Source organism: Epinephelus fuscoguttatus, linkage group LG8 (assembly GCF_011397635.1).
Source record: "Epinephelus fuscoguttatus linkage group LG8, E.fuscoguttatus.final_Chr_v1".
NCBI classification, from domain to species: Eukaryota; Metazoa; Chordata; class Actinopteri; order Perciformes; family Serranidae; genus Epinephelus; species Epinephelus fuscoguttatus.
In genome coordinates, this window is record NC_064759.1 from 3272834 (window position 1) to 3300514 (window position 27681).

The 27681-nt window shown below is 40.8% G+C and overlaps 3 protein-coding genes across 4 annotated transcripts in view; all 3 read right to left on the reverse strand.

Annotated features, from left to right (window-relative positions):
• Positions 1-21802, reverse strand: part of col6a4a (collagen, type VI, alpha 4a) — a 114195-nt gene extending 92393 nt beyond the window's left edge. Inside the window, exons 1-4 of the mRNA XM_049584908.1 lie at positions 21782-21802; positions 20180-20320; positions 19957-20099; positions 4189-4322 (exon numbers count right to left, since the gene is read on the reverse strand). The gene's annotated coding sequence lies outside the window, so the exon portion shown is untranslated. The remainder of the gene's footprint in view (positions 1-4188; positions 4323-19956; positions 20100-20179; positions 20321-21781) is intronic.
• LOC125893893 (DENN domain-containing protein 4B-like) overlaps positions 1-27681 on the reverse strand; it is a 224515-nt gene that overhangs the window by 25199 nt on the left and 171635 nt on the right. Inside the window, exon 30 of one of the 2 annotated variants that reach the window (XR_007449939.1) lies at positions 9439-9593. The exons of the other annotated variant lie outside the window; for it this stretch is intronic. The gene's annotated coding sequence lies outside the window, so the exon portion shown is untranslated. Of the gene's footprint in view, positions 1-9438; positions 9594-27681 lie in introns of those variants that run through there. 2 annotated transcript variants of the gene reach the window in all.
• LOC125893922 (collagen alpha-6(VI) chain-like) overlaps positions 24038-27681 on the reverse strand; it is a 64774-nt gene continuing 61130 nt past the window's right edge. The window contains exons 40-41 of the mRNA XM_049584910.1: positions 25983-26030; positions 24038-24844 (exon numbers count right to left, since the gene is read on the reverse strand). Coding sequence (XP_049440867.1) covers positions 24618-24844; positions 25983-26030 — 275 coding nt within the window. The 3' untranslated portion in view covers positions 24038-24617. The remainder of the gene's footprint in view (positions 24845-25982; positions 26031-27681) is intronic.

Here is a 27681-nt window from a genome sequence, read left to right on the forward strand (position 1 = left end):
AATGGCTGGAATCGGGTCGGAGGTGTATACAAGACAGAAAACTTCTTCCATTCGGGTTCTGAAAAGGAATATTCCACCCCTGTGCATCCGATTAGATTTTCTTTCGGGTTGGCTGTTTTCATTCAGGTTGAGGTGTTTACAAGGAACATTTCTATTCGGTTAGGGCTTCCCTCTCAAATGCAAAAGGAATACATGGCTCCATGTGAACGCACATAGTGTCAAATATTGCTGCAGATGGGTTTAAACTTGAGTTAGCTGAAAGAGCCTCGGATGTCAGTATCACACGCCAAAGGGGCGTGACACAGCGTTGGTGTATGACGACCTGGGATTAAGGACCGGCCAGAGAGGATGAAAGGACTTTATCAGAGTAATCCAATGAAACATTGGGATGCAAGGAAATGCTGCACAGGCAGACACAGAAGATTATCAATCTGACATGAGTAACCAGATCCTTTACAAGTTCCAATTGAATTAATAATTATAAAGTTGGATCAATTTACATTTAATTGACAGACTGTTCCTGTTTGTGATGAGTGAATTATTCTATAGTTGAACTGAACTGAAGCCAGATGAAGTCACCTCTAAGTGGCACAGATATATTTCAGGTTCCTATACAAGTGTTATGTAATGAACTCTGCAGTGTTTCCTGCTCAGGAAAAAGTCCAAAAGGTTGAATAGAAAACAGATGAGCTGCAGAAGAAGGGGGTGGGGCTGGGGGTGGGACTGGGGGTGGGACTGGGGGTGGTGGTGGTGGAGGGGGGGGGCTATAGTAGTGAATTCAGTCTCTGAAGTCCTTGAAGGCTGCTGTAGATCTTTCAGTAACATTAAACAGAGCTGCCTGATGTATGGAAGCTCATTAATGACTAACATATTAAGAGTGTTCAAAAAATGTCCAAACTGTTATCGAATCTTTGAAAACCAAATGTTTCGCATGGTTTTAAGTAGGGGTGTCAAATTATCGCGTTAATTGCGAATAATTAATTACAGCCATATTTAACACGCTATGTTTTTTGATCGTGTTAATCTCACTTTTAATCTCTAACTTTACTGTTTCTGTATGCCACAGAGTTGCCTTTTATAAAATCCATCTGTAGGCGTACAATTGGGCTTCTTTGTGCTTGAGTTGTGGGAGAGCTGCAGCGCTACAGAGCAGAGCCCAGCATCAGCATTGATGACTGTCCCCTGCAGTGGTGGTCTGCTCACTCAGGAGCCTATGAAAAGCTGTCTGCCTTAGCACGCAAGTATCTGACCTCCCCGGAAACCTCCGTGTAATTTTCGGGACAATCAGGGCAGGATTCAGGATTCAGGACAATTGCTTGGATTTCGGGACAGTCCCGAAATCCAAGCAATTGTCCTGAATCATGAATTGCTTGGATTTCGGGACTGTCCCGAAATCCAAGCAATTGTCCTGAATCCTGAATCCTGCCCTGATTGTCCCAAAAATTACACTAGAGCAGAGTCTGGAGTAGTTATTGCCCGATAAAACATTAAAAACTGATCATTGTGGTTGAGCTCCCACCGGCTGCACACTGGCTGCAGCAGTTCCTACATGAATTATGGGTGTTGTAGTTTGAAGAAGAGAAGACAGCGCAAATTGCCACAGTAATGTATTGAATTTAAATGAAAATACCTCAAGTTGAGGGCTTTTCTCTGCAATTCTAAGATGAGATTAAAAAAGAGATTAATTAGATCAATTAATTACAGATCATAATTAATTAATCTCTCCATTTTTTTAATCTCTTGACAGCACTAGTTTTAAGATATAAAACAGGTTTAAATATGAACATTAGTGGGTGAAATTTGTTTTAAGTTGAAGTTTACACGACTGATAACGAGCTGACGTCAGCACAGAGAAGAGAGGAAACACTGCTGCTTGCTCAAATACACAAACACACAAATTCATCGTCCTGCAGGCAAAATAAAACTGAGTCTATCACGCTTGAAGCACAGTTGCAAACATGAAAAATTCACTTGTTCAGGCATTTTTTTGGATCACTCACATATGCACACATGAATTTTGCTTCTGCTTTACTGTTAAACTCACCATTTGCTAATACGTATTTAAATTTTATTTACTGTAAATTTCCTCCAGATTCTGTCATTAAAAACCTGACTTTATAACAAAGGAGACCTTTATGTAAATTAACACACATCAAACACAAACTTTCAGAGTGATGCCAGCTTGAATTTTTCAGTTTTGGCGTTAATTAACTTCTGGCTCTGATTTGAAATATTTCTCAACAGCAGTTATCGTGCGACACAAAAACTGAAACAGCTTTACAGTAAAACCTAAAAGGCTCAGTGCCGCATGTGTTAAAGAAGACTGAACAAAAAAACATGAGCGGTGTATTGTTGGAGTCTCCATGTGTTTCACATTGAGGGTCTGGTTCTGAAGACGCCACACAGCATCATGTGAAAATCTCCTACTGTGGAGTGGAGACAGTGGAGGCACATTTGAGACAGAGGCTATGGAGGACGAGTAGTGTCCAACAGTTTAGCCATTTCACACTGTGTAAAGTGGAAGGAGACGAAAATATACTGAAGAAAAAACTACAACACTACTTTGGTGTGATTTACAAAAAAGTGCAGTAATACGCGGTATACTGAAAGACTTTTTGCATTTAATTTCCACTGAAAAAAATATTGAAATTATGATATTGTCATTTTTTTTGGGCTCTGCATCAAACGAGCGTGTTCCCTTATGTCTGGAATATGATTTTGCGGGCGAGGCATCTCTGTAGAGCCACAGTGCTTCACTTATAACAGTATCCTGTGACACATTTTACCTATATAAAAAACTGCAGCTCCTGGGTCTTGGATATTGCATTTGGACATAATTTATGATTTCAATAATATTTTGATTGATTGCAGACCCTGAGTAAAGTGTATGTATAAAGCTTAAGCATTAAGTTGATTAATTGTTTCATTCAATTTTAAAAGACAAGATACTGAACACCTGCTGGTTCCAGCTTCTCAAACGAGTTGTTGCTGCTTTTCTTTGCCTTGTTAATGACAGTAAATTGAGTTTTATCACCTTCTGGGACATTGTGAGGGTCATTTCTCAGTTTTTTCACATTCTATGTAAAAGCCAATTAACCTAGAAAGTAATCCTTCCTGCAGTTCTTCGTGCAAATCTTTCAAAACATGGAAACACAGCCCTAAGGTCCTTTAGCTCCAGTAACCAGCAGTGTGAACACATTCTGGCAAAGAGCTGACATTCGTTCATTTACAGACAGCCGCTAATGTAATAAAGATTAAATATTATCCCAAACTATTGTTTTTACAGACTGACCTCACCATTTATAATGACCAGTAATAAAATCTGAGAGCCAGTTAATAACTCCAGCAGCTGACTGACACAGTTCAGTCTCCATGAACTTTCTTCAGAGTAATTAATAAAAAAAAACATGTCAGCTCTAAACTCCATCACAGAGTTAAACACTACCTTTCAACATGGAAGCTCATAATATTTGCGGAAAGCATAAATTTCCACTTATTTTATACATTTAAAAGTGTCTTATTCAACAGGTTTCAATAATCTACAGTACTGAACTGATTTTGAGGCCCCGGTACTTTTGGTTATATATGGTTTTTCCATTTTTGCAACTTTTCATACTTTTACTCCACAACTTTTCATCTATCAGCTGCTGGTAGTCTGCAGATTTTAGATGCAAAATATATCACAAGCATCAATATCTTGACCAAAACTCATAACACAAGCATAACAACAATAATCTGAACACATTTTTGTCTCTTAAAAAGGTAGATCTTATATAAAAAGTCATGCTTTACACCCCAAACCCCCGCACATATTGAATGTAACAGAAGATGAGGCTGAAATGTGCATTAAAAAGTGACTTTACAGGCTAGAACAACTGTATTTGATCCTAAATTGAATCTTTTCTTGCATCAATTGCTCCAGTCTGAACTAAAAAGAACCTCAGTTTGAATTAAGGTGATGGAAGTAAAGGTGATAAAGAAGCAAAGTCCGTCCCATAGCAGCTCTGAGTCTAAACGACTTAGATGCACATCAGCCTCTAAAACATACCCCACTGTGCAGATGTGAAGGTGAGTCAGGTAACAAACACAACAGTGCACAGTCTTTATGCATTTCAGAATAAACTGATAATAATAATTCTGCACTGCTGTTTGTTTTCCATTCATGCACAGAAGTAAAGAGTCACTTACAGGTCTGCTGCTCTGTGTCCGCACCCACTGCATGCAAAACACACGAGTCCTACAGCCATGTAGGGAGGTGCGGGCTTGTTTCTGGAGGAAACACCTCCCAGCTGTCCACTCCTCCCCCTGGTCCGCATACTCTGCTGCAGAGGTGGTGGAAGAAAATCCTTTAGACATATATTAGTTCCACAGAACTACAATTCTCAGTAATAAGTGATTCTGAATGATTTCATGAATGACCATTTTTTATTAGTTCAATCTTTAGGTGGAAACAAAGCTCTCAAAATTACATTTTATGTAAAATATTGTGTCACATAAAAAACACATTCATTCGCATCTGAATTTTTCTGTAACTAAATTGTCTATCACTGCTTTCAGCACAAAACTGTCTCACTTCTATCACCCATTAGCATGCTAACACGCTCACAGTATCAATGCTAACGTGAGAATGCTTAGCAGGTATAATGTTCACCATCTTAATGTGGCGTGTTAGCATGCTGAAAAAAGAAAAAAAAGCGATCCACGCACCAAAGAGCTCCCGTATTCAATTTTTTATTTTGCGTGACGTTTCGAGCGTGATGCTCTTCCTCAGAATACATGTTAGCATTCTAACATTAGCTAGTTATCAGTAAATACAGAGTCCAGGTGAGGCTGATGTCATTAGTTCTGCAGATATTTGCAGCATCATTGTGGGCGGGGTCAAGCATTTAACTCTGAGCTCAGAGCACGACCCTTCCTGTTTGATTTACTCAACAGTGCCACCTGAAGGTGGACATCAATACTGCATGAAGGACTAAATTATAAACCCTGCAGCCTTGAAAACATATAACATCAGTATATCTGTAATAACCATAATATGGGATATATTAATGCCTCCATGTAAATAAATAAGGATATTGCAAATAAACTTCTTAGTTGTCTGGTGGACAGGCAGAGCACAGCCTGGGTCAGTGTGGCTGGTGTTGAGGCTTCTTACAGGCTGTTGACAGAGCCAGGCAGCTGAGAGTCAAGCCAGGACCAAGGAAGCACGCTGGAGGTTTTACTGGGACTGGAAAGGCTGTCATAGCAGCTGAGAGTCAAGCCAGGGCCTACGGAGCAAGCTGGAGGTTTTCCCAGGACTGGAAAGGCTGTCATAGCAGGTGAGAGGAGAGCCAAGGTCTGCACATCAAGTTGGAGGCTCCACATAGAGGTTTGTGGAAACTGGAGGACAGTCGCAGTGGGCACAGACCTCCTGCCTCCATCTGGCTCTACAACATGCTCTGTGGACCACGGCTTGACTCTCGCCTTCAGGAAGCCCGTCTGACCCAGGATGTGCTCTGCTCAACCACCGCAGAACCAGAAGGAGGACAACGGAATTCGGGCATACATGGCTCCTGGTCAGCTTCCCCCCAGTGTCCACATACCCCTGGATGTGGAGCTGTGAGGGGGACTTGGCAACAAAAGCAGTGTGGCGCCATGATAACGCATAAATTCATCATGCTTTTTTCCAAGATGATGTGGCTGTCACATTTCTCGGAGACGGACTGTACTGCACCCCATGTCCCTCCACCTCACTCCCCACCTATGGGACAACTTAGCTGGGAGGACAGCAAACAGCAGCTCTAGAGACAGACCTTCATTTAGCAACCCCAATTTAGCCAGCACAAACCCTGACTCCCCACTGCATCTGGAAGCTTCTGTAGCTGCCACAGCACAGGTAAGACCCTGCCCTGCTGCTGGCCACCAGCCCGCTGCAACCCCTGGTGCTGGGTTAGCGCGTTAGCACTGGCTGAATTCGAGTTGCTACAGCAGGGAGCAAGTAGTCTCTGTCTCTCCCAGGGTCTCTCACATGTTTGACTCCACCCATTTTTTGCAGAAGAGAGAAGATAATGTTAGAGCCTTACGGTGGAAGGTTTCTCCTCCTTGGTGGCACTGCAGCACGTCCACAGGTGTTTGTACCAAAGAGTGGTGTGAAAGTCAAGAGCACTCACTCCACAACGAAATTTGGGGACCAATATATCCCCTGAAGTACACTGTACAACACACTGACTCACAACAAACTGCTTGACTTGAAGCGACAGATTTCATCACAATCCATCCAACAGTTGGTTGGCATATTTAACTCATAACCACAAATCTTAATCTTATGAGAGCACTGGAGGAAGAGTCAGACAATCACCAAAGTCAGAGGGGTTCATCCTGAGGGGAACATGAGTGTCTGCACCAAATTCCACACCGATCCATTCTAATTGTTGGGATATTTCACCAACCAACAGACTGGCATTGCCATCGCTAGCATGGCTAAAAAGCCCTGAATACCTCAATGACCTAAAATCTGCACACACCCTTTGCACCTTTAAAGTTGCACCAAACAATACAGTGTGATGTTGCTCATACTGACAAACCTACAAACAATCCTGCATCTCTACTGAGCTTTTTCAACCTCTTTTAGCTGATGAGGGAACATTATTGTAGAGATGTCCAGCAGAAACAATGAGTGCCTTTCACACACATCGTTTCTGCTGGTGCTGTGCACATGTACACATGAAGCACAGCAGCCTATTGTCATTAAGTATTTAAATTTCCAAACACAATGAAAGGATCGGCCAAGGTTGGTCAGAATCTAATGCTAACTAATGTTCTGTCTTCTTCTGCACATCCAAAAGGTCGCAAACACACACACAGTTCATCGGGCCAGGTGCCAGGATGAAGTGACTGATGGGGCAATGTTCTCTACTACATCATGCTTCTATGTAATCAATGGATAGCTGGTAATGATATTTGTGGGCATCATTGTCCGCAGCCAGCCCACTTGCCAGAGGAACATGTTAGCATTGTATGTTTCAGCACCACTGATAGGTTACATTTGTACATTTCATAGGTATCATATCAACGTTCTTACACTGACATAGTATACAAACGTATTCTGATCAGAAAGAAGAGGGGATGGTAAATGGCGCGACACCTAGAGACGGCTACGGATATTTTAAGACAAACCTTGATCTTTTTTAACCATTAGTGTTTTTTATTTTACCTAAACCACTTGTTAACCACAGCACTGTTTCAACGTAGAATTACGACGTATCTGCAACATAATAACGGACAAATGTAATGTGTGTAATAATGTGTTTATTGTGTGTATCAGACCGCACATGTCAAAGAGAGCTTAAGGTGATATTGGTGTCGCTCTAAGGCGGGGTTGTGCACATGCTTAAAAGTTGTGGACTTGGTCGGGCATGGGCTGTGTACAGCTTGAACACCACGGACCACGGATGGATCAAGCACCTCCCTCTCAGGCAGACTTGGTCACCACACCAGAGTTTAAGTAACACCAGACTAAATGAACTGAACCAATCAAGCCAGTCAGTCAGAACTTAAACCCAGTGGGTCGGGTGTGAAAGCTCCTCACTGCATTTTAAAGCTCTAACTTCTCCTTCATCTCATTTTATCAGCTGTTTCTCATGGAAAAAAATCCCTCCGCTTCAAAGTGACTGATAACTGCAGCCTGGGCTCATGGCACACTGTAGGCGATCCACTGCCTGAGACTGCGCCCTTTGCTGGGGCCCGGCCTTTTCCTTGGAGCCCCACACAGGAAGCTTGTCTTGTGGTATCGTACTTGGTTGTGTCTCTGAGGCTGCATAAATGGTTTCTGTTGCAGATAACAACTCAGACTTGAACAATGTCCAGGTCCAAACAAACTCTGCTCAGTGCAGGCTGCTTGTGTTTTCTCTCCTCTTTATGTCCACTGACTCTTCACCTGTGCTCATGAGCCACATTCATTCTTTCAAAACAATAATAACACTCATAGTTTAAAGAATTTTTCCTGCCAGTAACTACATTAAAGAATGACTTTACACCAGACTGAGAAGCAGCAGTGTCTCTGTCCTCTCTGGCTGAAAGCTTCAAGTCAGCTGTAATCACACCCAACAGTGATGTCACCATGTCCTGGAATACACCTGTACATCACTGCATCAAGGTGAGCATTTAAACCAGCGGAGGTCAGCAAACACAAGATATTTCAGGCAGTGTTGAGTTACTCTTAATCTGCCTTTTATTTCATTTAGTCTTTTTACTTATTTTCAGGGCTGTCAAAATAACGCATTAATTTTGATTAATCACAGAAAAAGTAACATGCTAATAAAATTAACACTGATTAATTGTGTTCTGTGGTGCCCTTTGACCCGGTGCATCATTGAAGGCCACAGTGGCTCTGTCACATGATGCAGGGAGACTGCGAATGGAGCATTTATCATTTCATCACTTCATTATTTTATCCTGTTAGACGCATAAAAGTTTGTCATAATTAGCCAATGAATTCTTGAGTTATGGCCAAAAACATGTTCTTTGGGATCACAGTGACCTTGACCTTTGACCACCAAATTCCAATCAGTTCATCGTTGAGTCCAACTGGACATTTGTGCCAATTTTTTTTTTTTAATTCCCTTGAGGCCTTTTTGAGATATTCCGTTCAAGAGGATGAGATGAACAAAAGATGAAAAAAAGAAATGAAAAGTTGTGCTGACCAAAAACACTGTGTCACTTTTTGGATGTGTAGAAAACGTATAATTGTACTGTATCTGTGTATCTGCACATTTCTGGAGTATTTCTTTTAATGTACAGGCCTGTGTACCTGAGAGACATGTTACCGATGGTCACTACTACTTCTTGAGAAGCTTGACTTCAAGAGCTTAAACCCTTTCATGCTGTTAACCGCTGACCCTTGACTTAATTCTTTTTTTATCTATTCAATATGCTACTATAACGCAGATGTCTTAGCTGGGAGCAGTCAGTGTGTGTGTGTGTGTGAGAGTGACAGAGAGAGAGTGAGAGAGAGAGAGAGAGAGAGAGAGAGAGAGAGAGAGAGAGAGAGAGAGAGAGAGAGAGAGAGAGAGAGATAGAGATAGAGAGAGAGAGAGAGAGAGAGAGAGAGAGAGAGAGAGAGTCTGTATGTTTATTTTGGCCGACAGACATTGTGACTGATTTCTGGAGATGTCAACATACAGGACTCTTTTGTGGAAAAGTATTTGGTTTGGCCACTGAGGAGAGGACAGGATGAAGAGGAGGACGAAGAGGAGGAGGAGGAGGTGCTGAGAAAGACTGTCATGAAATATGTGAACATGTGTTAAAGTGTCACCTCAGTGTGTGTGGCGGTCAAGTCATTAACAGTAAAACATTATAACAGAGAACCTAACGTGGGAAAGGTTTAATATTTCCAAACAACAAACTGTGGTTCAGTCAGTAATTTCTGGAACATTAAAATAAAGTTCATTCATTCATTCATCTTCTAACCGCTTCATCCTCTTGAGGGTCGCGGGGGGGCTGGAGCCTATCCCAGCTGACACTGGGTGAGAGGCAGGGTTCACCCTGGACAGGTCGCCAGACTATCACAGGGCTGACACATAGAGACAGACAACCATTCACACTCACATTCACACCTACGGACAATTTAGAGTTACCAATTAACCTAGTCCCCACTCTGCATGTCTTTGGACTGTGGGAGGAAGTCGGAGTGCCCGGAGAGAACCCACGCTGACACGGGAACATGCAAACTCCGCAACCCTCTTGCTGTGAGGCGAGAGTGCTAACCACCACACCACCGTGCCGCCCTTAAAATAAAGTTATTTTGAAATATATAAAGAGTTTGTCTTGTAGGTGAAATTCTTAATTTAATAATAAAGAAAAATCCAGGTCTAGTTTTCTACTATGTTCACAGACATCACTGATGTAAACAAACCTTTAATAGCATCAGAACCACTGCCTTGCGGTTGTATGCCTTCATGCACCAATCGAGGTACAGTTAAAGTTTTCATCCATGTCTGTGAAAACATGGATGCTTCACACACCATCTTGTCATAGAGACATGAAACTTTGCACAGAGATGCCTCTCCTCATGAGGAACACATTTGCCTCAAGAACCCATAACTTCCACTTATATAGATTTTCCGCCATTTTGACTTTTTTGAAAAACACTTCAAATGGATCTCTTCCTAGGAAGTTTGAGCGATCTGCATGAAACTCGATGAGCATAATCTAGGGAGCAATATCTAAAGTTCCCTCTTGGCAAAAGTTGGAAAACTTACTAAAACTGAGCTTCTATAAGGCAATGACTTTAACTATCTGCCTTTCAACGTGCTACCTCAACTACTAATGTACAGTTTTAGCCCACTAACTATCCCACTATTGGCAATGGTACTACTGTACTTTCAGTAAAGCAATCGTAATATAAAATTCACAAACACTCTGTCTGAATACATTGCTCTTCTTAATGGGTTCAGTTGACTATTTAATCTGCAATTTCCTATGACCTGTATCCCAAATACACACCATGTGAAACTGTACGTGGTTAACTGTGCACTCAATAGGTATGGACTAGTATATATAAAATGTCATTACTTCATTCTATCCTATTAAACATTTTTGTAAAATTATGTCATAACCAGTGGCCAAAAACATGGTTGGTAAGGTCACAGTGACCTTGACGTTTGACCTTCGGCCACCAAATTCAGTTCATCACTGAGTCAAAGTGAATGTGTGTATCAAATTTGAAGATATTCCCTCAAGTTGTTCTTGAGATATCGCATTCATGAGAATGTAACAGACACAAGGTCACTATGACCTTGACCTATGATCTTTGACCACCAAATTCTAATCACTTCATCACTAAGTCCAAATGGATGTGTGTACCAAATGTGAGGAAATTCCCTCGTGTTGTTCTTGAGATATCGCTCACAAGAATAAGATAGATGAAGTCACAGTGACCTTGACCTCTGACATCCAACCACCAAATTGTAATCTGTTCATCCTTGAGTCCAAGTGGGCAGTTGTGCCAAATTAAAAAAAAAATCCCTCAAGGCGTTCTTGAGATATCGCATTCCCAAGAATGGGACAGACGGACTTACGGACAGATGTACGAATAGACTTCCTGAAAACATAATTCCTCTGACCACGGCCATCGCCGATACGTAGACATAACAACACGTTAAAATGTCATCAGTTGTTTTATTTCTGTTTTAATTTGTGGGCACGAAGTATTAATTTGAGAGCATGAATTTGTCCATCCATGTAGCTGCAAGTAATAGGCTTAATTCCTACAATGCGCATTAAATTTTCAATCGAGAAGACTTTATTAACTCAAGAGCTCAAATTAGTAATTCGAGATATAATAGTCTGACGCCTCCATGACACCTGATAGGCTCCGTAGTTGTCCAGTTATTAGACTGAAAATATTAAACCCTCAACAGTGACTGGCCACTGCCAGCTGTTTTCTGCTTCAGCTCTGAGTCACTTCTGTTACAGTCATAACAATCCAAATATGCTTCCATGTAACTCGCTGTGAGACTGGAGGAGGAACCCGGTCATCCTGAATCACCCCCGCCAGGAACAAACAGCAGCAAACTTCCCCCTCCTTCAGGTCCTGAACTCTGCCCAGCTTTTTCCAATTATGGTGCATTTTATGCCAATAAAGGGAGATCATTTTGTTTGTGAGGAAATACTTAAAGAAAATGACCACTGTTTTATAAGCATGTCATATTCAGCTTCCAGTCATATAAATTCATAGAGATAATTCATATAAAGTCCATCCTGAAGCTCACAGCAGTTAAAGCTGAGGTTTCTGAATCAAATATTTGTTCATAATAGACATTGTTTTAAAAGTTCAGTTAAAGGATTTAGGGGCAAACATTAAATATTATATTCATAACTATGTTTTCATTAGTCTTTAATCATCTGAACATAAGAGCTGTTGAGTTGTGACCTCACAATGAACCGTTTTATCTAAATACAGAGCTGGTCCTCTTCCACAGAGTCTGTCATGTTTTCCTACAGTAGCCTGCAATGGACAAATTATACACTGACACTGAAAAGGGTCATTTGTGTTTTCACATCCGCCACCATGAGCCATGAGCATTTAAGTTCAGTTCAGTTCAGTTCAGTACTCTTTTTTTCCGTCTCCACAGTGAAAGTTGTGGATGGTCCCAACAGAAGCGTTCCTTAGCGTCCCCATGTTTGGTCCCCCCTCTGTTGGGGTACCTAGCACACAGATCTGGTACTAAAAGGTGGAGCTAGAAACCCTGCAGTCTGATTGGTCAGTAGAGGACGGTTACTCTGGTTTTATGTAACCTCTGTTCATACATCAGTAAACTACAACTATAAAATGAAAGAGAAAAAAATAACTTCATTCACTGGGCCGACTGCCGGCAACTTTTAAGGTGGAACGTTAACTTGTAATGTTACTCAATGCATGAGTTGATGACGTGAATCCATCAGCACACCTTAAATTTCACTGTGACAACTTTGACCATCACTTTAGTTTTTATATGACACACACTTTTAGTAATGACTTTAAAAATATAGATTCATTTGGAGCGGATTATGTGAAGGTCATATATTCTAATCCTCACTTCCTGTGGGCTACAGCAACACTAAACCCCTGAGCTTGCCTGAGAAGGACTAAATGCACAAAGCTGCTATTTTGAAATATCCCATGGAGAGAGACTCTCACTGCAGCCTGTTCTATTTTGTTGTGAAAATGTGGGCGTGCAGCCTCGTTCTGTGGACGATAAACCAGGTGCAGACTTCCATCTGTGTCACCGCTGATGAGGAAATACAGCGAGTGCTGGACGGAGCAGTGAGAGACAACAACCCCGCCCACATTTAAGAGGACTGTCTGAACAGACCGAGGGTCTAGGTACCATGTCTGAAGGCTTACTGCTGGTTCCAAAGGGACTGGACTGAAAGGGTTTGGTGGAGACGGGGCTCAAGTACAGCTCAGCCATCTTGCAAAGTTTTATTTTTTCTAGCTATAATAACTAATACTAAGATCTTCATGCTAACAAAATGGCTAACTGTCACATAGTTTTAGGTGCATCAACTAGTAACTAATATTTCTAAAAAGTCTGACCTATGGCCTCGTTTCTTGTTATAACAACCCCCGCTTCATTTAATCGTGGAAATTTCTCACTACAGTTTCAACGCCCAAAGACGGATATTTGGAAAAGCCCTAATAATTAGCAGTTCTGGATTTGATTCTCCAGGAATAGCACAACATCACAACACAGTATATTATTATTATCACGATACAAAATGACACAAAGTAATGGAGGATTAATACTTTCCACACAATCAGACTAAATAATAAAGAGGAATTAAATGGTTATTTCATCTGATTATGAAGCTAAATCAACAGTTTAACTGTTCCTCAAACACTGAAACAGACCTCATAAACCAAACACAAACAAAACAGTGAAACTAACAACCTGATTTTATCAGTTTTCTTATTGCCTGCGGTCGTGACCATGATGTAGGAACCATAATACACCTTGAGGTGTCTCTTACAAAAAAAAGTATTATTACCACAGCTGCTGTCTGTGTCCATTTTTAATAGCTCTTCAGCATTGAAACTGCCCACTCCTGCTCATTAACAACTGTGAGGATATTTTATAGTGGCTGAAAGTCTTCCAGCTGATCCTGAGCCTTGCTTATAAAACCAAAATCAAATATTAAAAACCATAAAGGAGGTCAACAGTTTGGTTTAATGACAGCAAACAACTTGACACTGCCTGCTGGCTGGAGTGCCGTGACTGAAGGGTTAAAGGTCAACCTTTTGATCTGGTTATAAGATATATCTGAGCCAAGACGCTCGCAGTATGACATCATATGAATACAATACTTAAACAACTACATATGTATAGTAAAACATAATTGTCCCACATTCAGTATCTGGCTGAAAACATTCGTTACAGTGATCATTTCGACATGTTCAGGTATTGTAAAAATCTGAACAGCTAAATGTTCTTGGTATTGTGTGACACTTTAACGTGTGCCAGCTCTCCCTGAGCGCCCACCGGCCCACAGCAGCTCTGAGTGCAGCCCCCTTCATCATGGAGGTGGGAGCTCTCAGCTGTACATACACACAGCAGGAAATACTCAGAGGTTTGATATGTGTCTGAGTAAAGAGCGGATCATCCCTGCAGCTGCTGTTGGCCCGGCTGGCTGCTTCTTATCAGCCTACACACACTGAAGCTCTTCTTTCGGGACAAACTGAACCGCAACCACCAACAAGACTTCAAATGTACACCCACGATAATATGGGATCAAACCTCAGGATTACTGAAACCTAAACATTCTGGAGCTATTTCCACCAACAGACACTGATATTTGTAATCTCTGCTGTCAGACTCAAGCACAACACTGGATGACAGGTAGATTATGATTACAGCTCCCACTGGCAGTCCCCAAAAAATCAAACAAGAACATGAAAACTTGCATGGGAGTGAACCAAAAAGAAACAGACTTTCAAAACAATTTGTCCTACAAACATTTGCTGTGAATAGATCAAAAAGGGCAAAGAAATGGAGGAAACAGAACAGAGAACCCTGCTGAGAAACTTAAAGGTGAGGGAACCTGATAGGGTGAGGGTACACTTCAGAGCTCTGCTACTGATGAACTGCATAACAAAACAATTTTGGCACAGCCGACTGCCCCTGGCTCAGGACCATCAGAATAGACCATCAAACAAGATCCGTAGTAAAACAGTCCTGGATTTGGGCTTTTGTTTGTTCGCCAGTTTTCTTGCAGCCATGATGACAACGGTTTAAATCATAAACATTAAATATTAAACATTTTGTCTCCCATCAACACACACTGATGCAGTTATTAAAATGTATGTTTTGTATGACCGAGCCTTTGTTGCCATGTAGGGCCGTAATCAGGGCCTGTATTTCAGAGCAGGATTGTGAGTATCACACATTATTTCATCAATACCCACAAATCTAACACTTATAATGTGGAAATGTCCGGCACACATTTACAAGGATGTCTTATAAACATCAGCCAATATTTGCATCGGTGTGGAATGCGGCCTGCTGTCTGGCCTGAACGCTGCATCAGATGGACCAATTTCCGCCCTGAACAACACACCTGGCGCTCTCTGTCTCCCTCTTTATACAAGGCTAAGAGCCCCCTCTGCTGTTACAACATCTCTCAGTAACATACAATATTCAGTGATATAAAGCTGAAGGCATGCACGCATGATGGACCCCTGGCACAACCTGAAAGGACTGGTGCAAACGGCAGTGCCAGTGATGTCAAAATTAACGATGTTAATTGACAGGCTTCTCAAATATGTAACAATAATCTTACTAAGGCGAATCAGCAGTCCAAAGATGAAACTTAACAACAATGAAACAAGGTGCTCAACTTATAAAATGTATGGAGCTGCTCCTGTACAAGTAGACGTTACAAAACTTCAACTTTAAGGCGTGACTCACACTTAACCCCGCCCCCATGTGTATAGACCATCCCTATGTGAAGCCGTAAAGAGGGTAATTTCCCGTAATCTGTCTAAACTGGATTGATGCTCAGGATTATATATATGACGATTTGCAGATGCTGCCTCTAAATCAAACTCATGAGCGCTTATTTAAATAAAGAAAGTAGTTAATGTAGGACTGCAACTAACAATCATCTTCATGATCTATTAATGTTCCAATTAGTTTCCCAATTAGTTTCCTCTCTTCTGCAAGAAAAACCATGTGACCTTGATCACTGACAGGCCTATGAATATGTTTAATATTAGCATTATTTACTGGTAATTATTTAGCTGTCACGTAATTAGCATTTCTGAACAACAAGAACAACAATGATAATAATAATAATAACAATAATAAGCCTTGTGGGCTTGAACCCCTAACAACAGGATATAAAAAAAAGTCACATTTTCAGTCATGACAAAAAGTCAAATGTCAAAGAGGCGAGTTAAAATCTGACAAAAGAGAAAATGAGACAATGATCTGCTGATGAAGGTCGGGAGATGAGATGTAGACCTTGACGAAGAATATCTTGTCAAATCGCTGTTTCCAAGATCATAAACCTTTAAGCTCAGATGACCTGAAACTTAACGACTAGAAAATAACGTTTGTTTCTTGCAAGCTCTCATTAAAAGTAATTTCATGATGGTTCAAATCCAGACTCTGCAACAGCCTGAATTTAATGTCCAAATACTCAACAGGCAACAAATCAAAATATGTCTCGACAAACCCTGGCTGATTACACACACACACAGACACAGACACAGACACAGACACACACACACACACACACACACACACACACACACACACCCACACACACAAACACACAAACAAAAAACTGGAATGATTTCTTCCCACACATGCACAACACTTAAAGGAAAAGCACTGAAGGAGCCTGCAGTCCAACTGTGGACAACCGTGCACAGCATACTGTCCAAACCACACATGTAGTCATAAAGTTCCGTGTCATGAAGCTCATAAAACTTAACCAACCAAGACATGCTCTGAGTCCAACCCAAGCCTGATCTCTCTATTAGAGAAGAACTGTCCCAACAGGATCACGTCATCTCATCAGTCTCAGTTCGTCATGCAGATGTTTAGTTTTTCTCCTCTGACTGTTGTTCTTTTCTGTCTGCCAACATGGTCTGTGGTCACAGCACTCAGATATGTTCACAAGCTAAATGTTGAGTTCTCCATCATTATTGATACTGAGGGACTCTAATATACAACCCCCAATGCAGGGGCCTTTTACACACTGTTTATTAAGTATTAAACTGTCTTTTAGATGTACTGCTCTTTAAAAATGTGTTACCGCTCCCTTTACACTTGCAACCTGTTGCTGGCTGATATCAACACTGCCATAAAAACAAAATCAGGTGATGTGATGTTGATTTTCTCTGCAGCACGTGTCAAGTCTCTGCATGATGAGTTTCATAGAAACAAACTGACAAAGAAAAGATTTCATGCTTTGGAAAACAGCTGGTGGCAATGGAAAGTTATCAGTGATCTGTAGTTAATGGACTAAAGCTCACAGAAACAACACTGTAACCCCCGGACACTTCAAAATATTTTCTCTCCCTCTCAAGTTTCTCACTCTCTGACATCCTGATCTGAATCAGTCAATAAACTGCAGGTTTAATGAAGCCAGAGCACTTTATGGTGTGATCTGGCAGCTTTATAGGATCATTACAGGCTGTGGTGATGTATCATTAGATCAGTCCACAGGGTGACAGTTGGATTCATTGTGACTATTAAACAATAGCAGTCTTATGTCTTGAATCTCTCCCTCCAACACTTTGCTCCAGACCAACTTATCTCAACATCTACAGGCCGCATTGTCATGAACACTGTTGTGGGTATAGCGACTGCTATCAATAAAAAAGCCGCTGAGAGGCTTAAGTGGGCTCGCATCTGTGACTCGTTCCTTCATTGAATCAGTCCACTTGACAGTTGTACAAGTTTTATTTTGCAAACGAAAGAAGACTTACAATACAGTGATCCGACTTGACGGTCAACAGAAAATATCAGAGCTCACTCAACCCCATTGTCTCCATTCCCGCCAGGGATTTAAATGCCCAGTTAAATAACTTAAACCACACCCATGTGTCAACCACCGGATGTGACATACCTGTGCATACATACAAATAAACAATAAACATAAGCAAAATATATATTTTGGCTCTTACAGTGGGTCTTCGTGGTCCCCAAGAGTGAGAATCCTAATTATTTTCCTGAGTCTCTGGACTTTTGTGCATTGCCACAACCAGCCTAACGTGTCAATATTTGCAATTTACTGATCTCATTCCTGCTTTAATACTGTATGATCCTTCCTCTAGTGCAACCCTCAGGAAAACTCTAGATGTTATATAAATCATCACTATGTTGTTTGTTCTGTCCAATGTTTTCAGATTGTGACTGTAATGCACACTCCAGCCTGTGGAGGGTGCTAGCAGGACTTTAGACCACTGGTTCCCACCTGGTCCAGCCACAGGGTCCAGATTTCTCCTTAGACATTAGCTTCAGGTCCACACAGTTTAATACATTCAGCGCAGGGGCGATAACAAAAAAGAAATCCTAAGCCTGAAAATTTTTTCAGGTTGAGGCATAAGGAATGGGGTGTTCAGTTACGTGCTTTATTGCACACACAGTGGTTTTACAACCGGGCTCTAATTCATGCCGTGATAGGACTTTCTTGCCGCTGGTTGCATACATCAATTTACACGAGCACAATGTGCAGAAACACGCGCCAAGTTCCCTTAATTTTTTGCACCAGCTCCCAAAAGGCTTTCCGTCTATGCCTACCTCTTCTACCCACGCCCAACGCCATTTTTTTTTTCTTTATCGACTATCTGGACGTTTTCCCTGGGTTTCATTAACTCACTTTCCATCTTAATGAGAGTGTCTTCTGCATGGGCTCCACTAGAATCTAAAGTTGGCTCTGAACCAAGTTTGGCACAGGTTTGAAACCAAGAATTCTTTTCACTTTATAACCTATTTGTTCTGTTCCACCATTATTCAAATTTCTTCATCATCTCCTACTGTCGAATCTCGCTTGAACTACGCTACACTGCCTCCACGATCTCCAGTGGTACTGCTCCATTTTTGACGGACAAAATGAACGCAGAGTAGACAGACGGCTCTGTCCCTCTTCCTCTCTGTATTTCACGTTGAACATAAACGAGCCCTATTTTAAGAGCGTATAAACGGATGTTTTGATATAGTTTTACCGTTGTTAAAACCGTCCCGGTTTACCCCAATCCACAAAGAATATTTGTTTTTTCGATTCTTTGTTCACCGTGGCAGTATGAGTAGAAATACAGGGTTTTTTTTTCTTGAAACCAACACAAAACACATGGTGAGTAAATGAAATACAAATGGTCATTTTATGGGTGACACATTCCTTTAAGATGGATTAGTACTTCTGCATTAAGGTGTTACGCCTTACCTGAGGCGGTTATATTCATCAGCTCAGAGGTCACACCATAGCCTACACTACAGATTACGTACCACTTCACGCTGGGACAGAGATATCATGTAGAAAGGGCCTGTAGAACTGTGACTGACTACTTGTGTTCTTCCCCTACAATTTTCTAAAGCCAGTGAGACTGTTGAAAATGACACAACATGAAGCAAGCTAAAGAAAGACATCTCGTAAAACCATCACACCGCAGAGCTTCTGTTCGCCGAGATCACCGCTCTGTATGAACGAATGAACTTGAACATAACAACTGCACGGCGGCAGTCGCCCGTTAAGTTATTTCAGACAAGGCGAACTTACGTTATAATCTACCTTGATGTCAAAGCAGCACAGTAAGTGTGTGTGTAGCACACCTTTGCTCTGTATCACACAGTAAATAAAACAATGCAAACTTAAGTATTATAGGAATTATGATTAAAGCACAATATGGCGTGATCATGTACAATACAGCTGTCAGGAAACACTCAACCACTGATCCTAACCTTTGCTTTAGGTACCTGCAGTGGGACTCAACTGTAAATCCTGCTTCAGTATTGTTAGTGTTGCTCCAGCACGTCTCTATTAGCACTTACACTTCATTGACAGGCTTTGTTTTATTGCTGGTTGCCTGTAGTTGTGATTTTTTTAAGAGCTTAAGATTATTCTACTGTTAGTCTCAGTGGAGTCTCTTAGTAACACTGAAATTGATTTGGTATTACAAAAATGTCGTTTTCCTGCCAATTGTTGGGCCTGGTTGGCACCATCAGCTGCACTCTGTGTGTGTGTGGAGCTCAGCCAGTACCGTCTCCTCCTCTTCCCAATAAAAACATAACACTTTCCAGCCTTCTTAGACACTCTGAAGCTCAGAATCCCCCTCTTCTCCCAGAGGAATAAAAAGAACTTTTACAAGATCAACACAGAAACCCTGTTCAAAGAGTTTTTTTCTGGACTTAAATTATTGTTAGTCAGCAGTCTTTGTGAACCCTTTCCTCAACACACCATGTGAAAAGACAGCTAATGAAAGTGACCTACCTCCCCCCGGGAATCCTCTGGTGTCCCATTAGCTCACAGAGGTGGGGTCCTCAAATCTGCAGGTGGATCAACTTGGAGTTGGGGTAGTGATCTCAGTCTGTGTGACAAGCTTGAGCTCCCAGTAGATACTTCATTGATCCCAGCTGTAACACAATGAAACGAAACATTAGTCAGAGTCACACACATAACACTTTGTATTATATTACAAAATATTATATATTACTTTTGTTCCACGGAGTCAGCGACTGAAGATCTTTTTTGGAGCTCAGTAACAGTTTATACTGGAATAAAGGGGGACCCATCTTGTAAAATTGGATCCAGTTTCCTCAACACTTCCATTGGGTAAATGCAGAGAGTATGGCAGCTGGAGAGCAACCATTAGAAATGTCAGCCTGGTCACTCCAGAATTTACACAGGTGAGAGAATATATTAATTTCAATGGCGTTAATGTGTGCAGGAGCCACTGTTTTAGAAACACAAGACCTTTAATAAAGTTGAATTATTTTAATATTTTTGGATTTTACATGTTTTATTTTCAGTTTATGGTTCAAACAAATTTTCTTTAAATCCTACATTAGATTTAAGTGGTGTTTCAGTGACCTCTCACACACTGCTAGGAATAATATTCTGATAAGGAATCAACTAACATTAATTATTTATTTTTTGTCAGTCTTAACGTTATTTAAATCAGTCAAAAATATTAACATTAGCCTGTAAAATACCCACCTCATGCATTTTAAGGATAAAAAAACATGGCGACTAGACAAATAACGTTCAACTTCAAGTGTTGATCAAAACTACCTCCCGTTAACTGGCAGTTAAACCAGGTAGCTTAGCAGGCTAATGTGGCTAACTAGCACTGACACATTAGCACCTAGCATTACCTAGCTTGTTACCGGCTAGCTCCTGAAACAAGTGTAGCTCACCAATATCACCAAGCACCACAGATTAATTAAATTACGACCTGTAAATATATTTCATGTAATTTCAACAGTAATTCAATGTTAAAATGCGGCCAGTGACGCTTTAATGCCGTTTTTATTAGCCTGTAACGGAATTAGCCACTATAGCTAATGTAGCTAGCCAGATTTGGTTCCCGGTTGCTATCCTTGCTAACCGTTAAATCGCCTGTATTCGATCACCAGTATCACCAAGCACCACAGATTAAATTAACTGCGACGTACACATATATTTCATCTAATTTAAACAGTAATCAAACATAAAAATAAGTCAACTGACGCTTTTATCCCGTTATGTAACGTAAGTTAGCTACTATAGCTAATGCAGCTAGCCAGATTTGCCTCCCAGGCGGTCGCTAGCCTAGCTAACCGTGAAATCGCCTGCAGCATTCGATTGCTAAGCCAAACCCCAATCAAAATACCAGCAGTTTAATGTTGGCTTTCTCGCCAGTGGAGCGACACACATGGCAGAATATTTCTCAACATCTCTTCTGATTGTTTATGACCCTCTCCATAAATCAGCATACATCCATTACAAAAAGCAATGTTAAAACGCCTTTCACTGTCCCAATCCTCATTAAAAATGCCAGCATATTTAGTGTTTCCTTCTCACCAGTGAAGCTACACATGAGGCAGAATATTTCTGAACATGTTTTTTGATTCATTATGACCCTTTCTATAAATCGGCATGTGTGCAGTACAAAAAGCACTGTTTCAATGCTACAGTTTCCATTAAAAGCACCCGCAGGCTTTCCCACAAGTAACGCCACATGCAAGGCAGGCTATTTAGACAGATTAATTATGATTCTCACTATATATTAGCATCCAGTACAAAAAGCACTGTTGACTCAATAAGCAAGTTGTACCATCAGTTCTGCAGCTGCTTGATTAATATTACTCTCAACCAGTGTGGATGGTGCAAGTGAGAAATATGTGTCTCACCACATAAATTGAAATGAGTGATGTCATCCTGGGATTGTGCATTATTTACACCACAATGTAAAGAAACTAATTCCAATATTTCACAGATATTCCCAGTGGTGGAACAAGTCGGTCATATGTTTTACTTCTGTAGGCTAAAGTAGCAACACCATCCTGACAAAAATACTCTGGTAAAGTAGGTCTCTGCATTCAAAGAACAAAAGTATTATCATCAAAATGTAGCCTAAGTATTAAAAGTAAAAGTACTTGTTGGGCAGAATAGTCCTTTGAGGGTGTAAATTGTCATGCAAGATATGCTGGAATATTTTTTAGCCTACAATGCATTGACACAGGCACTATCTTCATTCTACAGCAGGTTGGGATGGAATTAAAGGTTCAGCGTGTCAGATTTATGGGGATTTAGTGCCACCTAGTGGTGAAGACTGCAGATTACAACCAGCTAAAATTTTCCCAGCTGGAATCCCTTCAGTGTTGACTGATCAGGAGGTTTTTATCAGGAGCTGAATTATCCACAGAGGTCTCTTCCTCCCAAAACAAATCAACCAGGTGATTTAAACTAATAAAAACACCATATAAAGCAGTTTCACGTTTCAAATTAGTGTTTTTTCCAGATGCTGTCACAGGGGGGGCTTCTAACGACGGTGGTCAACACTAAAACATGAATGTCCATATCTAGAGCCAGTGTTTAGTTTGTCTGTTCTTGGCTTCTGTAGAAACATGTTGGTGCAACATGGTGATCTCTATAAATGAACACCAACACACTATGTAGATATCAGTGGCTCATTCTAAGGAGACAAAAACACAACGTTCTTCTATTATTATATGTTATAAACTGATCATATTGTATGTGAAATCATAATCTATAACTACTTTTGGTTTTAGACAAATGTAATGGAGTGAAAAGTACAGTATTACCTTCTGAAATGTAAAATGGTGTAAGTATAAAATTGTATAAAAACACTCAAATAAAGTCAGACCTTTCCTTCACTCTCTCATACCAAGTTTCCAGAGACTGTGACACCGCTGATGATATTCTTTGCTTAAACCCTTCACACAAACATTCGATATCCACCATCTATGACAGGTTAGTGGAGATCAGACACACCCTTCTTGACAAAGTCAAATTGACATTTAAACACTTCATTGTCAGACAGTGCATGGGGCTCTGTCTTCAAACTGGTCAACTCATCATCTCTCTCTGCCCGCCACCATCTATCACAGTTCAAAGTCGTGCACAGAGCCCATTTGTCTAAAGTCAGGCTTTCACGTATTTAGCCAGATGTGAACCCAGGTTCTGATCAATGTTCAAGAGGCTTATTCACATTTATTGGACGTGTCCGAACCTTGAAAATTACTGGAAGGACGTTTTATAACTTTATCCTCAATCCTCAACTGTGACCAGCAACCCAACCGTCTGGTCGCCCTCTTTGGCACCACCAGAGAGGATGATGTACACCTGACTCCGATGCAACTATTCAGGAGTTGGAGAACCGTCCTATTGGCAATATTCTGGCTGTTATTTGGAGTTAGTGGAATGGGGAGGATTGTCATTGGATTTCCTGCATTGTTGCTTGTCATGTATATGCTTTAAGTTTGATACTTGCTGTGAATATGCATTATGTAAACCTATTAAAACTGAATGAAAATACTCTTGATTTAAAAAAACCAAAACACTCAAATACAGTTCAAATACAGTATAAGAATGTTAAAATCACACTTGAGTGCAGTATTGCAGTACTTGAGTCGATGCACTTAGTAAAATTCCACCACTAAATGTTGTGAACCAGATGGTAAAAATACTGAGCTCAGCCACTAAAGTAAAGTTACACACACTGTGATGACGCCTGCTTTCCAATCACATGATTTGACTCCACCTTGTGGCAGAAAGACAGTACTGCGTGGATCTGCTGCAAACTGTAGATTTGTTCAGACATCATTTTAAATCTTCTATATTTTACTGTGTTAAATTACCCAGAGATTTAGTTCATTAGGAATAACTTTGCAGTGATGAGCAGCTATTTGAGCTTCACACTTTACTGACCTTCAAAGCACAATTTTGAAATAAATAATATGTATTTATCTCTAGTTTCAGAGTTTGGTGTCACTTTTGTGAGCAGTGTTTACAGACAGATGGATGAGGACAGACAATCTGCATATTGATTGACAATCGAGGTTTGAAATGTATTTGAAATATTCATTTTAATAGAAACTAGTACAAAATATAAAATGATAGTGTGTTACTGAAGAAATGTTGCTAAATTCAGATGAATCATGTGACCTTCATTTCAGTTGTATTTGTTCTGTTTTTTGACCTGCAACAATTTATCTTCTCTCAGAAATAGCACCTGATCTCATGAAAAATCGAAAATATCCTGAAAGAAGCAGCACAGCGCTCAGTCGTGTACAGTAGAAGGTAGAATCAATGTCCAACAGACAGTTAACAAGTGTAAAACACCAGGTGGTGACAAACAGTAACATTAAAAAAACTGGAAAAGAAGATGCTCTTTTTAGGGAAAAACAAAACATGCATGTTCAAGGAAACCAATGCAAGGCAACTTGTCATGAGGAAAACTATTCAATAAGCATCTGTTGAGATTCTGGAACATGTTGATCTTTCCCTGATGTGTTCTGGTTTGCACTGAGCTGTGAGTGAACGCTTTTCAACCCTCTGTGAGGTCGCCTTGGTATTTTTCCTTGAAGGTGCAGGTGCTTTTGGAAGATTTTTCCTGTTTTGCTTTAAGTGCAAAGTGGCAGTTTCCTTTAACCGCTCCGGCGATATCCTGTGAAACGTCTTGCTGCTCCTCCTCTTCTTAATCGCTTCCTTGTCAGACAGAGTTTCACACAATCCTCCTGAGTCTTGAAGCGGTTTTCGTTGCCGTCGCAGCCGCCGTACCAGAAGCGAGAGCATCTACTCTTGTCACTGTCAAAGAACCACATTATGGTGTAGTTCTGGCAGCCGCCGGCGTCCTGGCTGAGGAGACAGGGGTCTAGATAAAAACCAGACAGACAGAGAAAGTGTTATACTCAGCATGTCACTCTTCTCTTTGGTTAAAAGCTTTATAGACTTATTTGTAATGAAGAAGTCCTCTGGATTGAAGAGATCATACTGGGTGTTGTTGCTAAAAATCACACATTTTAATTGATTTAAAATAAAGTACCCAATTTCAATCAGACATCTTGGGGGGTAGAAGTCAAAAGACCTCTGTGAAAATGGCCATGTTATGTTTGCTGCATGCTATGCCAAAAATGGGCCTAAATTTGAAAAGATATTTAGCCCCCTTTCTGAGACGACAGCATGATATAGCACCACTGGTTTCCTTATGTCAGCTCTCTATAGCCTCTGAAAACAGCTGCGGTGAAAAAATAATCTGATTAAAAAGAATTAACACAACATGTTCAGACCTTTATCGCATCATGATTAATGCGTTAACGCATCATTATCCGTGTGTGCGTTTGACTCAAGAGAGTGGTTTTATTTTTATTTTTTTAACAAACATTTTCACTGGCCCCAAAACATGCTGTAAGTTATAATAAACGTTTGGACAAAATTGTCCTTAACCCCAAGTAACTGACACTGCTTCATTTGTTTCTGAGTGTCATTAAGAAAGTCTTAAAAAGCATTAAATTTACAGAGGATGATAAAAACCTGAAAATAAGACTTGTTGTGTTTTCGCTAGCTTAGAATGAGCCGTATATATCTACACAGACAGCAGGTCCTCATCTGCACACGAGTCGTGTTGCACTGCCAAATAGGGACAATAACGTATTTGTGTTGCCCACCATAGCTAGCAGCCCCTCCACGATGAGCTGGACAACATTGGAAAAATTGTTTTAGAGAGGAGGAGACCTCTGGAAAATTCAGCTCCTAGTAAAAACCTCCTGAACAATGAACACTGAAGGAATTCTAACCAGGAGAAGTTTCAGCTGGTTGTAATCTGCAGTCCTAAATCTTACACACTGGACCTTTAACAAAAGAATAATAACAAAAGGGAGGGACGTTCACATTTAACGAATGTAGGTACAAATTTGTCTTTTTAAAGAAATCCTGTCACGCTGAATGTTCCTCTCACTTCATCTCAACCAAGAGCAGAACAGCAGAGATGATCAGAGCAGTTCAGTTTTTACCTTTGGGGATGGCAGTGGTCGTCTCCGGCGCCGGCAGGATGACAGGTTCTGTGAGAGACGACACAGTCAGCCAGAAGCTTCAGGTATTTAATCTGCAGCTGCTGTTTGTGCTTCCTGAGGCTTCATAAAAACAGTTTACTACTTCACTGACTGAGTTCACACCCACACGAGTTCAATAAAAGAAAGCGAACACTAACTACTGTCAGTGAACACGCCATTAAAAACCCACTGAGAAGGTTTTTAGAGATAAGAAAATAAATAAAATAAGACTCCTCTGATGACCTTAAAGAATCAGTCTACTGTTTGTCTATATCTATCTTACTGTCAACACATCTCGTGCAACAACAAGTCAGTCTGTCTCTCAGTAGTGTCTGACTTCCTGTCTGTGTCTCTCAGCTCCAGGCTCACTGGTTCCTACTGAAGACAAAAATCTTTAAAGACACAAACATAAAGTTTCATCTGTAATTTCCTAAAAAAGCTGCTCACTGACTATGTAGGGGATGAGTTGCAGCAGCACATGAATCCATATTTAGTGCTCTAGTGGTTCCCAACCTGGAGATCCTGATCACCACTAGGGGTCGCCAAAGCTTCACATGAAGGCGCAAGGCCTTCTTGATTTGGAGGGGTGTAAGAAAACTTTGGACAGTATCTCAGCATTTCATGAAAGAAAATGAAATAGTTATTTTTAAGATTTATTTTATTGTTCAAGATTTAAACTTGAAAATAATCTAACTGGATAAGGGCACAGTGTAGACCTGAGGCCTGAACTGCGAAGCAGGATTTGCCGTTAGCGAGGTAACTTCAGGGTTAACTCTGGGTTTTCAGTACTACGAAGCTGGTTCTCTTTTTACCGGGATAAATCACTGCGGTAACTGATGCTGAAAAAGGTAGGAAAGCACTGTTCTAGTATTTGTGTCAGCAGGACGGTGTGTGTGGGATTGAGTGAAGATAAATTACATTGTGTGCTCATAGTAATGCAGTGTTAATTTAATTAAAGAAAACTATGACAAAGAGTTTTCGTCAACAACCTTTTTTCCACCACGAAAACAAGACGATGACGAGCTAAAAATAGATCTTGGTAATAAACACTAAGATGAAACCAATGTTTCATGTTCACTGACAAGACGAGACGTGACAAGAATGTTAGTGGTGGACTGTCGGACATTGAAAGCCAAGAACAGCCGTGCTTGTAATGATCTTCAGATGCCTGACGAGCGACAGGCTAGTAAACTCCAGTAAATAGTCTGCACCAGGATGTTTCCGTTGGTGCGAGTTGTGAGCTGTAATTCAGCAGTAAATAATCAGCCGTGTGTGTCTGACTGTGGATGGTGGAGCTGCTGAATGGATTTGTGGAGTCTGTTAGTTGCAGCGGTGGCTGTTAGCAGCTAGCTCTGCTCGCAGCCTTCACAGCTTCACCCCGCAGGACTCCACTCAGTCCGGACTGGAGAAGGTTTGTGGGTTGATGGTGTTTGACAGGCAGGTAGGAGGCTCAGTTATCTGTGAGTGTAGCTGTGCTGTAAGTAAACAGTCTGAACTCAGATCAGTTTTCTCTGACAGAGATGAAAGTTTAGTTTGAATCACCAACTCTGTGAGAGGACACCAGTTTAAACCTCCAGACTAACATGTTGCACATGAAGAAACAAGTTATGTTTCTGCTTCTTAACAGTCACATGGATAAGTCAGAGTTCACAATGAACCT